At 37.2% G+C, this 18,720-nt stretch overlaps 2 protein-coding genes across 2 annotated transcripts; one reads left to right on the top strand and one right to left on the bottom strand.

Annotated features, from left to right (window-relative positions):
* LOC144658644 (uncharacterized) lies at positions 1-4,185 on the top strand. The gene is made up of 4 exons (XM_078519104.1): positions 1-129; positions 1,749-1,999; positions 2,098-2,212; positions 2,998-4,185. The coding sequence occupies exons 1-4, from the start codon at positions 21-23 to the stop codon at positions 3,459-3,461; spliced, it is 939 nt and encodes a 312-aa protein (XP_078375230.1). The 5' UTR covers positions 1-20; the 3' UTR covers positions 3,462-4,185.
* Positions 4,186-4,928: 743 nt separating this feature from the next.
* On the bottom strand, positions 4,929-16,725 carry LOC144657497 (uncharacterized). Its single transcript, XM_078517842.1, has 2 exons — positions 16,631-16,725; positions 4,929-6,863 (listed from the first exon to the last, which is right to left on the bottom strand). Exon 2 carries the CDS (start codon positions 6,849-6,851, stop codon positions 5,625-5,627), a length of 1,227 nt encoding a protein of 408 aa, XP_078373968.1. The 5' UTR covers positions 6,852-6,863; positions 16,631-16,725; the 3' UTR covers positions 4,929-5,624.
* Positions 16,726-18,720: the final 1,995 nt, after the last annotated feature.

The raw sequence follows: 18,720 nt of genomic DNA on the forward strand, positions 1-18,720 counted from the left end.
ACCTTTCTAAAGCTTTAGGTATGAAGATCGTTCGTGTTCTGATCTATTCCAAAAGCCTCTGGAGGTTCCCAGTTGGTTTCCTTTTATTTCTAGTGTTGGTTACAAATGGAAATTGCCAGAGTGTGCGAGGTAAGTTTGGTTATTTTTTGTTATACATCACACTGTTCCAAGTAAACTTGTCGATGCTATGGGAGAAGAAACCGCTTTTAAGACAGTTAGATTTCAGTTTTTCTCATCATGGCTGATAACTACTTTTGTAAAAATTAAAATGCAAGCACAGATTAAGTACTTTTCAAACTGAATTATAATTAAAAAGCTCGACTAGAGAGAAATCAGAACGTTCTTGTGCTAATATAAACAATAATTCAATAATAATAATCTACTGCGCCGGTTTTTGGGAAAAGTATAGCAAAGCCTTATGATTTAAAACAGTTATGTAGGTCATCATAAAAAGGAGATAATGAAAGAAAATAACTCTATAGACTGAAAGTTAACGTAAGCTTGGCAGCTGCGAAACTTCTCTTTTCAACTTGTATTATTTTATTATTAGTTTGGCTATGGAGGGAAAAAACATTTACCAGAAGTATGGTTTGCTTAAGACAAGCTACAAGCTTAAATATTTTAATCGTAGAGTTTTCTTCTAGAACGATGCAAGCGCAAAATAAAATATTTTTTTTAAAGAAGAAAGGGAAGGTCGAACCTTGATTCAGAATCTTTTATGAGATATTCACAGTCCAAAATTAAGACACCTGGCGAACTGATTTAATTTATTTTACTCATCAAATTTAAGAGTATAGGTTTGCTTCAAATGTCCTGTTGTGTTTTCATTCTCTGTAAAATTTGTTGCGGACTTTGACACACAAGAATTTAGTTTAAAATTAATGGGAGAAAAATTTAATCTAAACCAGGCTACGGGATGGACACAAAATAAAACGCAACTGACAAAAGACACAATAAGTGTAACAATTTAATAGCAATCTTCAAGAACTTTGGACAAAGGATCTTATTTATGTAAACATTATCAACTGTATTGTTGTGCTCATAAAAAAAACATTAAAGAAACCCAGCGGCTTGTTTTTTATTCATAAAAAATGAAGAAATAACTAAACCATAAACAAGTAAAAAAAATCCACACAATTTTGTTTATATGTCTTGTCATTGGCAAAAATTTAAGAGTAAATTAATATTTTAGGAGCAGCTTATACCTGTTCGATTTATTATATCAACATATATAACTTTCCCACGTCTCACCTTTTGTGAAACCGAATTTATTTGGGATAATTTAAACGTGACTTCCTTAAACAGTCATAACAGAAGCTTCACTTATAAACTTCTTTCTTATAGCAATTTTGCCACCGTAAAAGTTATCTTCTGTTTAGATTTTTTAGCTAAATACTCAAAGCTGCAAAAATGTTAGGTAACAGAGTTTTTCCCGAATTTACAACATACCTTTTCCAATAAACTCCGTTGAATAAACACTTTGAAATAACTCTGTTAAAAAGAATTAAGATTCCTTTCACAATTTCCAGCAAGTAGCGTTTCCCTTAATACCTAAAAATCGATAAAAAGACAGCATTTTCGTCCCTCCGAAAACAAAAGGCTCTATTGTTTCAAGGTGAAATCTTAGTCTTCTAAGGTAAGGTGCCCCAATTTCTTTCTCAAATTAACTATAATTTTTCTGATACCATTCTGTTCACATGAAGGCAGTATTTTAACTACACTATATTTTTTTGTCCTCAACATTACAGATCTATGCCGTCACCTCAAGTTTACCCCACCAATTCAAGGCTTTGCTCTTCAAGGTCACATATTGAAAAACCTTTCCATAGGAATATATGCATCTTGTAAAGATCTTTGTACGATGGAAAGTCGCTGTGTGTCATTCAACCTTGGTCCACCGATAAATGACAGAAGGGTGTGCGAACTTAGTGATTCTGACAACACTCAACACCCTGATGATCTTATACCGCGAGAAGGCTTTGTCTACAGAAGTACCGAGGTATACACTAGAAGTGGAAAATAATTTTAGTTTTTTTTAGAAGAGTAGGCAACGTTGAGAGAAATCATTCAATATATTCATTACCTTCCATGTTCCAGAATCCGTGCTCCAGTAGCCCCTGCAGTCATAATGGAACTTGCCTGAATGGATTTACAGACAAGAGATATTTGTGTGATTGCAAGCCTGGTTACACAGGAGAACAATGCGAAAAAGGTAAAAATTTATGATAAAGAAGCCGTGCATTAGTGAAAGTTTGGGAGAACAAGAATTGCCATGGGAGAGCGAGCGGCAGACAAGTGCTGACACAGCTTTTTCGAGTTCTCCCAAACCCCTCTAGCTTTTCTGGAGCTCGATAGTGACACAGAGAAATAGTTTGTTGCTTTTAAAAAACACGGCGATAAAATAGAGGAAAATTGCTCATTTTACAATGCAATTATCACAAAATAAACTCTCTCTGCTCGTGTCATCATAAGTTACGTCAATAGCTCGTGCTAGTACTGTGTTCCTATCGAGGTTTAGGATATAACCCAATGGACGACTATGGATAAAAAGCTCTAAAGGACGTTCTCGTTCGTTCGTTTCTTCTTCGGTTTGTTCTCTCGTTCGTTCGTTCGCTCGTTACGAATTCGTTCGTTCGTTGGTTGGTTGGTTGGTTAACTCTTAAGTTTGCTCGTTCGTTTAATCGTTCGCTCGTTCGGTCATTTATATTATTTGTTTCTTCGTTGGTTTCTTCGTTCATTCGTTTGGTTTTCCGTTCAGTCGTTCATCCATTTTTTTTTTACCTATTTATTTGTTTATTTTTAAACTTGGAGTAGTTTCGTCTCTCAAAATAACATTCCAAACGTTGAAAACAAATGACAGCAGTTTATGAATAGGGTTACCACTTGAACACTATAAATTAAACACCCTTGCAGTTAAAGTTCTTTTCCACCCTAAAAGCTGAATAAAAAAAATAGAAGGACTGTTATTAACAAGAACCTAAACAAAATTCTTTTCAGATAACTGGAAAAAGATCAACATTGAACCTGCCTGCTTTGGAGCTAAAGATGACAACTATGGGGCTTTTGTAATCCAAGAAAAGGGACAAATCCACACTTTTAAACTCGTTCATATAAGTGGTTCCTTGCAGTGCAACGAACAGCACGCATCAACCTATTGGGGCTGCTTAAATATGAAGTTTGGAATGAATAATCTTATGACTTTGATAACCTATATGAACAGAACTGTCCTTCCACTAGCAGAATACGTTTTAGTTAGTAATACACCAGCATATGGATATCACCTTGATACAGCTGATGTTAACTCCGAAACTCTTGTATTTAATTATCTTCCCATTTCGCTTACTGTATCAGTTGGCCAACAGTTCCAAATATGGTATTCACAGGACTTGGCAAATCATTCCGAGAATAATAACAGTGGTGAGACATGTACTGACGTTTATGCTTTGTACGATGACAACTGAATTGAAGAGCTGAAAATAAAAAGCGAACCTTACTGAATCCAATAGGAAAAGAAGTAATGCTATATTATATTTTTGCTGCAAAGAACTGAGTAGGGTAAGAAAGTAGAGAAAACACTTGCCTGTGGTTTTTGTTTTCGTTCACTTTTCTTTTGTCTGGCAAGTATTTCGCTGAGTTTTTTCTTGCCTCATCTCTGCACATTACGATACCTCCAAGTGGCTTTCATGTAAAATTTAAAAAAATCTTTTTCGTACGACATTATTTTTATGTGTAGCCCCATTGCGAATCCCGTGTTATACCATTGTAGATGTTTACTTTTCTAAAAAGTAATCATTGAATGTCTGTGGTAGTATATTTCTTTGTAATTATTTTAAAAGGCTAAACAAAAGTATTTAGCTCGAAAAAGTAATGTTTTTAAAGGTTTCGTAGATTTTCGAAGGTTTAGAAGTGGTGGGATGATCTTTTTTTTTTTTTTTACCTTTTGAGGGATTTTCGATATAACAATTGTTTTTCACAAATATTAAAATAGGTGAAATACAGGATATATCGTTGTAAAGTAGTTACTTTTTTCGGTTAAAGATAAAACATCAAACTTAAGTTAGTATAGCTATTGTGCCTGCTAGGTCTGACGTCTTTTTAGTATGTACATGTAATTGATACTAGTCATATTAGTAATCGTGGGTAGTTTTTCATCAATACTTATGTCGAGATTTCTTGTCAACATTGGAATTGTACATGTAAACAAATTAGGAATAGTTTGATATTACAGCTATAGATAACTTACAGCTCCATTTCCAACTGTTATTTGTAATCTTCTAAACGTGTGTTATTAAACTTTTTTCTTGTATTTGATTATCGTATTTTTTAGTTTTCTTTGGTCTTTTGTTTGTTATGGGACTGAAAGAATAGTTATGCGATCCAAGTTAGTTTTGTAGATGTATGCATGTGGAAAGTTGATGGATGATGAGAAAACAGAACAACTCCAACTTTATCAGTGCTCTCCTAACTTCCTAAGGGCCTGTTTGTATAGAGAGAAGTTGTCCCTGGTAAGACGGTTATCATCCCTTCCTAGTCATTGTTTTACTGACAGTGGCCGTTAAATGAACCTCGAAAATCTCTGAGCACACAGCAACGGCACAAAATGCGAATCGTGCTCCAGAATACGGATACTGTATTTACAGGCGGTAGAAATGCCATTGTTCTATTGCTCTATTAAAAATATTGATTGAAGTGGAGGGGAAGTGTTATTTTCGAGAAAGAATTATCACTAGAGGAAGGGGAGGGAATAGCCCAATTTCGATATATTAAATTCAGCATAAACAATAGACCTCACTACGAGGCTCCGAGGACTAAACTATAGAGTTTGTGGGGTTTATTCCCCGGAGCCTCGTAGTGATGTCTATTGTTTTAGGCTGAATTTTAAAATATCCAAATTGGGCTATTGACGGTTTCTATCTGTAAACAAAGGCTAATTTTTTTTTTTTTTTTTTTTACTTTGCAGACTCAATGTACATTGTAAAATGAATAATTATATCGGGTTTTACAAAATCGTGGTATTAAATTTTGTGTATAATAAAGGCTAAAATGTAATTCAAGATCTAAAAACCAAAACGTTTTCGACCGTACGGTCGTCATCAGTGGTAGTGTAAGTTCAAGTGTTCTGTATAGTGAAGCAATGCCTTGAGGTAAATATGTTGTCATAATATTTGCTTCGTAAAATGTTGTGGTGTAAACGTTTGAACTAATACAGAAGCTAATTGTTCAATGCACAACCCTATCAAAACGCTAAAAAACGAACAAGAACACGACGAACAGCCCTATCAAGACTAAAAAAAAAGTACTGCAACATTTTCCACAACCACATATCTATCTATTTACGCAACTTAAATATTTTGCCATTCGTCGTAAACTACACATTGTGCACGTCTGGTTTGGCAAAGTTTTTTTGGTGCAACATTTCATTGCCACGTCTTCATTGCGCGTCGTGAAGCCTGATTAGTTAAATAAATAATTGATCACGCATGTTTTTTTCTGAAGGAGGTTCACTGATTTCTAATCTTCCGAGGTATCTCCGAGTTGTGCGTTTATGACTGTACGTCTCTTCAGATCTTCAGATTTGCTAAAACGCTTGCCACAGTGGTAACAATCAAAAGGCTTTCCTTCTGTCATGTGTGCACTCTTAGATGCAGATGGAGCAGCCCTGACTGCCTAAAACACTTGCCACACTCCTTGCATTTAAAAGGCATCTCTCCTGTATGTATTCTTTGATGTACTCGGAGAGCCGTGGATTGTCTAAACCACCTGCCACACTGTTCGCATTCAAACGGCTTCTCGCCTGTGTGTGTTCGTACGTGCTGGCGCAGAGTTTCCACATGCCGGAAACACTTGCCACACTGGTTACATTGAAAAGGCTTCTCTCCAGTGTGTGTTCTTATATGACGCGTTAGACTTGCTTGCTGATTGAAGCATTTGTCACACTGGTTACACTTAAAAGGCTTTTCGTTTCTGTGTATCATTTCATGTTTTTTGAGATTTCCTGCAGTGCTGAAACACTTGTAACACTGTTGGCATTCTAAAGGAGTTTTTCCCGAGTTAATACATGTAGTTCTATTAGGGAAGGAGTTCAAATGCTTTCCACGCCGCTTGGATGGCTTGCCCGTGCTGTGAGTTTTTTCATGTCGCTTCAAATATTTAGATCGACCGAAACACTTGCCACAATGGTTGCATCCATAAGGTTTCTCTCCTGTGTGGATTCTTTCATGTAACTTTAAACTTGTTCTGTGACCAAAACACCTGCCACACACGTAACATTCAAAAGGCCGTTCTCCTGTGTGCACTCTTTTCTGTTGCTTTAGATTTCCGGCCAAATAAAAACACTTGCCACAGTGGTCACATTCAAAAGGCTTCAACCCTGCATGCATTTGCTGATGCAGGTGTAGCTGCCCTGACTGCTTAAAACACTTGCCACACTCCTTACATTTAAAAGGCCTCTCTCCTGTATGTATTCTTTGATGTACTCGAAAGGCCGTGGAATGTCCAAAACACTTGCCACAATGTTTGCATTCAAACGGCTTCTCTCCTGTATGAGTTCGTACGTGCTGACGCAGAGTTTCCACATGCCGAAAACACTTGCCACATTGTTTACAATCAAAAGGTTTCTCTCCAGTGTGTGTTCTTATGTGACGTTGTAAACTTGCTTGCTGATTAAAAGACTTGTCGCAGTGGTTACATTTAAAAGGCTTTTCGTTTCTGTGTATCATTTCATGAGTTTTGAGATTTCCTGCAGTGCTGAAACACTTGAAACAGTGAATACATTTAAACGGTGTCTCTTTCGATTTAGCTGTTGCACGTTTCTTCAGATTGCCAGGTGAAACGACGCTCTTGTCGTGCATTGCGCTTTGGCTCTACAAAAGAAAAGACATACACAGCGTCAAGCTACTGGTGATGGAAATGTGGTAGCCCATATTGGTTTTCAGGTTAAATATGTTTTAATCTGAAGATAACACTCTTATGTCACTGAAAACAAGTTAAAATAATAAATGGGTATTTTAATATGTCATTGTAAGAGTGTTATATTCAAGTTGAAACAGTCCAACCTACGTAGGTTGGAAACGAATTTAATCTGAAACTAATTTGACCTACAACAGAAACACGTCATTTCTCAGCATCAAAACAATCTTTAGGAGAACCACATAAAAAAATGGGTTCTCTTGCTTTTTTCACTTCATTTACAAACTAGTGTCACAGTCGTAAAGCAGATATCATTTTTGCAAGTACAAATGTCTCTGTCAGGATCACCACACCTACAGGGCAAACTGTCCACATGTTTCTAACATCAAACATTAAAACCAGGTTATACTGTTTGCACCATGATAGCTTAAAAGCCATCATGGCGTATAACACAACATACGCACGGCCGTGCGTACAGAAGATGACGTCTGCAGTTGCATTATTTTTAGCTCTGTCGAGTTTTGTTAGCTGCGAGTTCCCGTCGCTCACTTTCCGATAGTCTTCACAGTAAAATAGAAGATTCTTAATCGTTAGCATACAACGGCAAACATTCTGAGATTCACGAACAACTTTGTAGCTGCTATACTATTATACAGTGGAACCCCGATATACATGTAACGATCCTCGATATAACGATATTCCCGATTTAACGATGAATATTCCCGGCAAAAGTTACAGTAAAATGTATGGGACAAAACCCCGATAAAACGATCTTCGATATAACGATGAGAATTTAGCGTACCGAACGGAAAATCTTCCCCGATATTACGATATTATCAGTACACAGTCACAATTTAAGCAAAATATCGAACTTAATCCAGTAGCATAACAGTAATCGAGTAATCTCGAACGTTTCTGATAACAGCTTTGTACGATGGTATACAAAAATGATACTTTATTCTAAACCTCTGTATCCAGTGAAAAAGTACATGTTAGTTTTACCCCGATAAAACGATATTTTCGGCTATTACACGGTCATATCGTTATATCGGGAGTTTCGATATAACGATACCTCGATATAACGATATATTTTACTGCTCCCTTGGCATATCGTTATATCGGGGTTCTACTGTAAAAGAATTGGTTCATGCTTTAAGCTGTGCGTGTATCGATTTATGAAACCACTTGGGAAGTTTGGAGAGCACTCAAGAAGCTTGTTATGTCTCTTTCGTACTCTCCAAACTTCCTGTGTGCGAACCAACTTTTAAATCACTAATAATGATCTACATGTACAGATAAAATCTTTATACACATATATGTCCCTACTGTCCTTATTGAAAATGTCCTACAGTACTCTAATAATGTCTAGCTTTCTAATGCTTCCTAACGCTAGCGAGAACCAGTCTTCGGACAATACATAAAATATATTATATTCATAATCTTTGGGAGCCTGATCAATAACACCCAGCAACTTTATTTAAATTTGGTAAAGCTGTTCATATACCATAAAAGCTTTATTAAGCTCCTAGTCTCTTTTAAGCCCCCATCCGGAAGTTCAATTTTTTTTTAATAAGCCCCACTTTTTGTTAAGCCTACCCTTCCCTGAGAAATGTTACTAAAAAGCACTCAAACATAGAAAAGTCCACTTTTAATTATTTCTTTTATATGTAAACTACCTGATTTGTGCGTTGAAATAAGCCTGCCCCCTTCCCCCAGCTCTCTAATAAGGACCCTTCCCTTTCAAAATGTCTTGAAAATAAATAAGCAACCCCGGCCCCACCCCTCCCCCAGGGTTTAATAGAGCTTTTACAATACATGTACCTATTAGACTGTAACATACTTCGAGATCATTCACTCAGTTTAATAATCTAATGTTGTTGCCATATTATTTATTCCTGATCGTTGTAGTTTTAGGTTTAGACATGCCTGTCTTTCGTGTTCTATCACAGCTACACCAATATTGTTAAAGAACACTTTTTGTTCAAATTTGTATACGGTTTACTTAGATAATGAACAAATTGAGGGCACTGTGGCCAAAAGATACTCCTTTATGACCTCTTGAGGCTACATGTAATAACTTAAAAACTACATGGTGAAAGATCTTGTTTTTGACATGTTCTTGTCTAATTGGTAAGATTGTTCAAAAACTGTAGGTACATGTAGGGTGCAATGCAATGTTATATTTTAGGTAGCTCTGAACACTACATACAGAATATTTTTAAAGTTTGTGCAAAAAAGAACGTTTTTTTCCTCAATTAGAGAAACATACATGTATATCATAAACAAGAACTCTCTACAAGTAGTTAACTTATTAGCCTTGAATGGCTGAAAATAGGGTATCTCTGGCCTACTTTGACATTGCCATGCCAATGGATTTTGGCATCATTTTGATTTCACTCTGATTACTGAGAAATGCTTTACTGGACTATGATAAATGTTTCTCATCTGCATCATTGGGCTTGCTGTTCCTGTAAGGGGAGCAAGATCAACATCCTGCTCTGCTTTGCCAGGTTATGAGTTTTTTCCACTGCAAGTAACAAGCAATCACTTATCCAGTTTTACTGTATGTCTTCAATAAGAATTACATCTCTGAGTTAGATCTCTAATGTCTGTCTTACCACCCATCCCCTCCCATCACCTACCGGTACTTACTTTTGCCCAGCTGTGAAGAAATCTGATGACCAGGGAGATTTAACAGTAGACGAGTCATGTTGTCATTGTGTTGAGAAACCTTTATCAAACCCTACCCAGTAAAATTGTTTCATAACAAACAATACTGAAAATATTGCTTTGCAGAAAACTTACTCTTCTGTTTTCTCTTATCAGTAGTCTGTATATTACACCTGATCTGCATTTTACTTTTACAACAGTTACTTTAAACTTCCTGATGTAAATCACTTAGCGTTTTTTGTTGTCAAGAGACTGTTCCAAAATTCCAGAATCAAAGACATTTTCTATGAAAACAACTCCCTAACATTTCATGACTTTTGCTGGACATTCACAATCAAAACAAATTTTCTTACTTATTATGGCCTATACAACTCTATCCCCCAAAACTGGATCTGCTTTTTAAAAGAATTTAACTCAAATGCACCCACTGGCTTTGAATATGCAGAGAAAATTCCTTAAAACAAGCTTTCATATTAATCAGCTTCCCAGGGGGGGGGGGGGGGGGGGGGGGGGGGGTACTCCGGCTTGTTAATGACGGGGATGATCGTAGGATTTTTTGGGGTTTGAAATTTTCGATTCCGGGATTTTTTTGGGTAGGAAAATTTGGCAAGTATTTTATGGGTACCTTGATTAAGATAGGGGATTTTTTGGGTATTAAAAACGAACTTATGTGCCTTGGCGTATTTATGGTATGATGAATAAACAAAACGAGCGTTCTTTGTGTTATTTTATTGCACCTCCTGACAATTTAGGTAATTTGACAAGGGATTTTTTTTTTTTTTTTGGGGGGGGGGGGGGTGTTATTTTTGGTTCAGGGATTCTTTTGGGTCCTGAATTTTGCCTCCATTCGATCATCCCCGTCATTTACAAGCCGAAGTACCCCCCCTGGGATCGGCTTCTAGCCTCCTTATTGGGCTGAAATTTGTACCTTCTACGGCAGAACTTTTAAAATGACCAAGAATATTGGGCTCGCTATATTTAAATTCAAAATTTTACATCACATCTTGCCAACCAATGCAACTCTTTTCAGAGAGACAATCATTTAACAAGACAAATGTCATCTTTGTGATCAAAAACAAACTTTACATCATATTTTTCTTTCCTGCCCGCACATGAAAGCCTTCTGGCAAAGTATTTCTCACTGGTGGTATTGACTTGAACCAACCAAAAACTAGGTTTGAACCTCTGCATAATAATCACCAAGTATTTACATCTACTCCGCTTCAAGAGAACAAAAATAGTACTACATGTATTTCTTTAAAAGTAAACTACACTGTATCTATTGAAAAGAGTACATGCAAATCACAAATCATCTTTTAAATAAAATGTAAGCTAGCCATAAATTTCCTATGAAAAATTAACTAGGCAGTAAGTAAGTTAAAAACTGTTATGTAAGTCATCATGTAAGTAGAAAAACAAACTTGTATTATATACATGTACCGGTATGTACAATTTTTCTGGCTAATCATGTAAAAAAAAAGAACTTCCCATGATATAATTTAAAGCACCCATTTGAAATTTGTGCATCTTGTGTTTTAATTATTTCTTATTCTTTATTAATGTTTTGGCTGTAACTAATAACTGAATGTAATTTAAGCCGTGTTTTGTTTATTTAAGTTGTGATTTGTTCAATAAATGTTCTTGCAACCAAAAAAAAATATCTGATGTATTGATTAACAGAATCAATTTCATTTATAAGCAATTGTTGTAGTTGTCATACTGTTGATTATAAAAATGTAGTTCAGTTGGACAACACTAACAAAACCCTCTTTCATATGAACAGTTTCCACAAAAAAAAGATAAATGACACACAGGCAATAAAAACTGTGCAAAGCCACTTTAAATTCATTTTGACTGATTTTTATCATCTTGGTTAGATATGTTTCTTGACTAATAAATATGAATTTGGCTATGTTTAGACTCCATGTTCCAGCGGTGACCATTAACAGTATTTGATTACATGTTTATGGGCGGCCGTTACCACCAAAAATACAAGGATTTCAAATAGATCAGTAAACATATAAATGGTCTAGGGATCAGTTGCAGAGTGGTATAGCCAATAAAGAAATTGTTTAGCCAAGTTATGAACGGTGTAGGCGCCTGTGTCGAATTAGATCATGACATTGTGAAATAAACTAGCCTAAATGCGAGGAGCTTAGCTCTTGCTTGTAAAACAGTATAAGATAAAGAGAAAATTAATGGTCTAGGGAAACCAAAAATGGGCTAGCATTCAATGTTGCAACAGCACAGTCTATTTTTGAACGGTCTAGCGTGACATCAAATGACACAGCGTTGTGTGAAATAGCGTAGCATGACATCAAATGGTTTAGCGTAGCATGAAACGGTATAGCCTTGCGTTAAATGGTATAGCATATCACAAAATGGTTTGGTTTAGTTTCCAGCAGCTTAGCGATGCATTATTGGAACAGCTTTTCACCAAATAGTCTAGCGTCAATGAGTTGCATGGTTCAGCGTGACAGCGAATGGTCTGGCACCGAAACCACCAAAAATACAAACTGCAAGTTGAACAGCCAAACGTGAATTGGAACAGCGATCTGCGGGGGAGCATGACGTCAATGAATGTGAAAATTGGCGCCAAACCATCACAGTGAGACGCAAGCGTACCACTTAGTCAATGTGTGAACGTCGCCATTCAGTGATATTTCGTTAAGTTTTTTCCTCTGGTTGCTCCACTGACATTATATTGTTTTCGTCATTGTTCATTATCAATGATACCCGAAACAATTTCTAGCACTGTTTGCCGGTCGCCAGCTTGTGATACAGTAGAACCGGCCCGACAACTCGAACTCTAAATAGAAGGGAATCGAAAAACTGTTCGAGTTATCGGGGTAGACTGAATATTCAATTTTCCATGTTGATAATTGTTTTTTTTACTGATTGCAAGCATTTTAGTGTACAGTACAGTGCAAATAAAATTTATTTCCTAATATAAGAAACTCTCACACGATCAAACATTTTTATGGAGTGGAACATGACTGTCAAATACGAATATCTGTTCGTTGTTCAATTAAAATTAAATCTGTTACAGTGTTTGTTTTAGTGTTTAAATCTAAATACAAGACAAAAAGAGCTGGTAGAATATTTCAATGGGCATCAGTGGCGAGTTGCAATAACCAAAATTCGAGTAATCTGGGTAAATTTGACCAAGATAAACAAAAGTTCATAGTTCGAGTTAGCGGGGTTGTTCGAGTCAGATCCGAGTTCGAGTTATCACGGGTTCTACACTGTAGTTTATAATTTATTTCGATGGTGCACGAGTCAGACACTTTGACCAAAGCAATTTTTACACTTAATGTCCATTTGTAGAGCTCTTTTTCCATTGTAAACCGAGCTTATTTTCATTAATTTAAACTTTGATGGCTCTTTATTTCAGAAGTCTTTGAGTAATCAGTGGCAGAGAAGACCATGGTGAGCAACCTGATATCTGTTATCTTGTCATTTGTCACGCAAAGCATATGATGTGACCGCTCGATGCGGATTTGAGAGAAGGGTAGCCAGGATAGGAATAGCTTCTTTTAAAATCAGATTTACATCTTTGTTTCCTTTTTTTGTACAATATTTAATCTGTGTTGTCGTGTAAAAAAATTGGCAGTATTTCAAAATCGTTTGCGAGTGAAGATGAGAGACGCTGGGAACGAGGTTGACTGTGATGGTTTGGCGCCAATTTTCACATTCATTGACGTCCCTAGACCATTTATATGTTTACTGATCTATTTGAAATCCTTGTATTTTTGGTGGTAACAGCCGCCCATACATGTTATTGTAGGAACCATAATTATAAGAACAACTTCAGTTATATTATATAATAATGAAACGTTTAATTATAGCTTAAGAATTTAAGAACAGTATCTCAAAAATATTTGCACAATAGGGGAGTAATCAATGAAAAATCATACCATATGTACTTGACGTTGTGATTGAACAATCAATACAACATGAACTGATGTTATACATGTAACCCACATTGTTTTCTCTCTGATTTCTCAGAGATATACTACTTATTAACCGAGAGTGAGGTCATTACAGGGGAATCTCAGACAGAGGCCTTGATGTATTGACCGAGCGAAAGCGAGGTCAATACATCAAGGCCGAGGTCTGAGATTGCCCTGTAATGACCGAACGGACGAGGTTAATAAGTTATTTATTATATGGCCTTTTAGCGCTATTCTAAACTGAAATATCTAAAAAAAACCGAGGTGAAACTCGCTCTCGCTCTCTGTGGCTCTCTTCGTCGCTCATACTAAAGAAGTATCGGTATGCTAATATTTTTCTTTCAGTTGTTGAAAAGATAGTTACATTTTGTCGGTATTTATTGTCGTTCTCGCAATTGCTGCTTGCGCTAGTAACTTTTATTCACAACTCAAAAAACCGCCGAGCCGAGAAAATTTTTCATAATGCCCGGTCATTACAAGAAAATAATGCCCGCTCAGCAGCCAATCAGAGCGCGCGTACTATTGTAGCCATATAATAAAGGTCAGTTAATCACAAGAATAAATAAATCATTTCTTAGATGACTATTCAAGGATTACCTATTGTGCAGTTCCAGAAAATATCCATACCCCTACCATGAAGGGAATTTCAGATAACCTCCAACCACCCCCACACAGACTGGGGTATAAAAATTAATGCGGACTCAAACTGCGGACTAGGTATAAAACATGGACTACGGTATAAAATGTGGACTAAGCATTCAAAATGCTTACAAACGTGACCTGACGTTCAAAATAACTAGAAGCCAGGCTGAAAGCATCAAAGTTGTTTCACGTCGATAAAGTTAGCCGTTTTTCCTGCAGAAAGCTTGCTCGTAAGTTACGGCAAAACTCATTAAAATTCCTCCAATTGCGAGGAACTTAAAATTTGTTTTTGTTTCCTTCGCTTTAGTCTTTGATTCTTGGATCAGGGTTGCAGTGGAGACTCAACCCAAAACTTTATATAATGTTGTTGATTTCATTACAGATAACTCGAACCTCCTGCTAAACTCAAACCTTCTCCAATTCCCCTCCAGGTGTTTTTGTTTTCTAATAATTAATTACCCTCGCTAACTCGAACTCCCGATATCTCAAACCTTCTTCGATCTCCCTTGAAGGTTCGAGTTATCGTTATTCAACTGTATATCTGGCGAGCCTTAAGCGGCAGGCACGTGAGAATAAAAACCGGGTCAGACGTTTTCCCCCCCTTATGTTTCTCTTCTGCCAGTAGAAATTTTTAGCCTCTTCAGTACTTGAAATTTCGTACCTCTTTTTTGGCATTACAGGGGTCTGAGGGGTGTTGAAATAAACGAATGGCGTAACGTGAAAACAAACCGTGTGTTAGTGTAGCAAAAACAAGCAAATTTCGGCAAAATTCATACGTGTCTGTAATAATCCACTCAACACTCGAGTTTGGAACCAGAGTTTTGAATCGCGATATCAAGCTGCCGTTTTAACAAGGAATAATACATTTCGAGAATGGGATGTTGAAGAAAAAATGAAATAAAATTCCTAAACCAAATAATTTAGGTAATTGTGAAGAACAGCTCCCGCTAACCGACTGTCGGTCGACTGTTGGTCGTTTGTCGGCCGTCTGTCGTCCGTCTGTCGGCCGTCTGTCGGCTGTCTGTCGGTCGTCTGTCGGCCGACAACCTGCCGACAGGTTTTGACTATGATGTCGGTCAACTGTCGGCCGACGGGCGGTGATGTGTCGGTAAGGTGTCGGTAAGATGTCGGTAAGTTGTCGGTTATACGGTAACACTAACCTTTATATTTCTTTATGTTTTTCCTCCGTAACGGACCCCAAAATTTATGAGAGATTGAAAGGAAAGGTATATACTCCTGAGTTTCGGTCATCAAAGCCTAAAACTAGCTTCTGCGCTGCTGAAATCGACCGGAGAATTTACGCGGACACATCTACTCCATTTTTCTCCGCCATATTGGATTGGTTAACTTAGTCTCATTCCCCCTTGGAAGGGGTGGCAAATGATTCTAGGGCGACTTCAGCGAGTGCGTGTGTGGAGTTTTTGCACTCTTTTGGCCTGAGTTTTGGATAAAATCATCTTCGAATGTGATTTCATTGCTTGCCTTTATATGGACTTAAAGTTACGTAGGTGATATATTTATAAGAGATTGAAGTTAGTATAAAAGAAAATCTTGGCGAGGAGTCGATTTGTTTTGTAGTAAGTACCGTAGTACAATGAAATACAATGTTTATAAGTCTTATCCGTTTTACAATCGCTTTCTGCGTCGGGTTTACTTCTGTGTTTACTGCTCAGTTTTACAGTAAAATGTCTGTTTTGGGAAACTGTCGGTAACCTGTCGGTGGCCTGTTGGTAGTCTGTTGGTCACCTGTCGGCCGGCAGTTGACCGACAGTCGGTTAGCGGGAGCTGTTCTTCACAATTTAATACCATAATTTACTCTTGAAGAAAACACTTTTGTTGTTTTGACTGTAAAGGCAAGGTACACTGTAGCTTGTTTTGACTGTATTAAGGTACTTTGCAGAGGAAGATCCTGATAATAGTTCATGGTGAATTCCCACGAAGTTCAACGGACGAAGAAACTTTGAACAAGATTTATTCACTTTCTTTGATAACAAATAAAAGCGCAATACGAGCCGTTGCGTTACATGGGGTCATCCGCACAGTTTTTGGCGCAAACAACAATTATTTTTCGCTCAAGTATACATCCTTAGTACATAGTCCGCAGTCCGTGTTTTATGCTGACCGGTGCCTTGTAAACTCCTTCTGTGTCTAGATCTACATGTAGGGACATTACTCCTGTTGTTTGTTCTATTATTTTCACGAAGGGTAGCGAGCCATTCATGTGACACCTTGTGAGAGCTGCTACATGAGAAGCACAGCATAAAAAAACTATTGCGCTCACTGACTTACATGTTGATATGGAGTTAAAACTGTCTCCAGTGGAAATAAGCTGTATCAAGTTTGTGTAGACTTGGGATTTGTTCGGCCATCGAACGCGAAAGACTTCATTTTACTGACCAAGACTCTACCTAACACTATACTTCCTTTTACACGTGCCATTATAACCCTATACGTACCTTTACTGAAGCGACACAGTCAATAAACTGATCTGTTAAAGAGCAGTCAACTTCCACTTCCAACCACGAGGAGAGCAGCCATATTGTAAACAGTATGCAAATACTGGCGCCCAGTCCTTTCAGGGGCTCTCACCCTTTTGCGGGCGAGTGTGAGAATGGCCTGCGTTGCAGACGAACAAAACCCCGGTTATAACCGGGGTTTTATTCGTCTGCAACGCAGGCTAGTGTGAGAAGTGCAAAGTAAAAGAATTTTCGCGCCAAAACGAGCGAGCATCACATTCAGTCATTCCGATCTCCTTCTCTGGTCGGTAGTCGATCCGTCTCTCCTTTCCCGAGAATAGACTAGGTGCTGAAAGATGAGTTCTTGTGGAGAAAATAACGGAGTCATGCGAGTAAACGCTCGCAAAGCTAGTAGTACAGCTGTACTACAGAAAGAGATTAGGCGTTTCGCGTTCGACTAACTAGCTGTTATCAAATACGGCCCCATTCCGGGGCTTTCGAGAAACGGGCCCATACAGGCCTGTCAGCCGTTTAATATTCAAAAAATTTTATTTGTGTTATAGTACACAAATAGGTTTCCCCCGTCAGCTTTCTCATATCAAGTTTTTGGTTTCTATTTTTTTGTGGGAGGAGGGTGAAAAACAACGAAATAGAAGAACTTGAACTAGTCAAGCAAAACCAAAAGAAGCGGTACTTTTTCTGTTTTGATTAATTAAATTTCTTTTGTTATTATTACAAGTCTTACAATGAATGTTTAATTAACTAATACAATGAAAGAGTAAAACTTAAACTAAATAGAACTGTTACACGAAATCCACAGAAGATAAATGCGTTGACAACTCGCAATCTTACAGTTGAGTTAGTTTTATTAGAACTTGTGTCAAATTGAAGCATTTGCAAATGTTAATGTAGTTAATACAATGTACTTCGTAGACATTCGAATTCGTACTCTTAGGCTATTTTATCCTCAATAAAAATAGAAAACTTTGATTTTAAGATCTTAACGCTTCGTATGCTTCAATATACTTGTTCAAAAGTGACCGTTAGCTAAATCACGATAATATTTAAATGTGAATAAAGACTGGTAGTCAAATCTGAAAATATGACAATGATGGTAATAAATAACAAATAGACTTAAAAATCTGCAGTATATATTGTATTTATGCTTGATGAGAGTTTTTAAAATTGCTGCAGAAATATTATTTTGCAAGCAATTATATATAATTACAAAAAGTCTGAATCAGAATCTTACTTCACGGCCAACTAAAGCTTTAAAAAGAATTACAATCTAGCATTTTATATGAATCTCTCCACCCCACCTCTGCGCCGATTTTAAGTGACGGGGTTCATCGAATGGAGGCAAAAATCAAGAAAAGATTGCCAAATTTTCCTACCCCAAAAATCCCGAAATCGAAAATTTCAAAGCCCCGTCACTTAAAATCCCGAGTACCCTGACCCCCGGGATCCTTCCCGTCCTGTAGGTGTCCCATGGTCAGTTGTAATATTAACCCCAGAGATACGTTCTTTAAAGCAATCATTTAGAAAAAAAATAGAATTTGCCTTTTATCCAAATCATTAATTTCAGCATCAATATGGCCGTGGTGGGCTTATTGAAAGGGGAGAGGGGAGGACTAATAAATTAGGGTAAATGTTTTCAGTACATCGTTTATTTTTTTACAATCTACCATTTTCTCTAACGTGTCACAAAATATTCTTTTGTACTTAATAATTATCTAAGACAAAAAGACGCGATCCATTCTTTTTGAGGTAATCTCAGTAGAGACAGCAGTTAGCTAGTCACATGTAGTTTCATGTGTGCTAGTTAAGAGACCGAATTTTTTTTTTTTCTGAATTTATGCGTGGTTCTTCTAACAGGTGCAAAGCGCCAAACACCCTTTTCTCTTCACTCTACTTTGATGTAGAAGGAGGACGGTTTTGGGGGGAAGGGGTGGGGTTGAGCACTAGGTAAAAATTCAAGTAAGACCGCGATAACACACGAAACGTCGCATGGGCCAAGATATGACGATTGACGTCATAACTGGACTATACTTGCTTGCTTGGAGTACATGTATATAGCTCTTGTGCATACC

This window comes from Oculina patagonica, chromosome 6 (assembly GCF_052425735.1).
Source record: "Oculina patagonica isolate OP01 chromosome 6, crgOcupat, whole genome shotgun sequence".
NCBI classification, from domain to species: Eukaryota; Metazoa; Cnidaria; class Anthozoa; order Scleractinia; family Oculinidae; genus Oculina; species Oculina patagonica.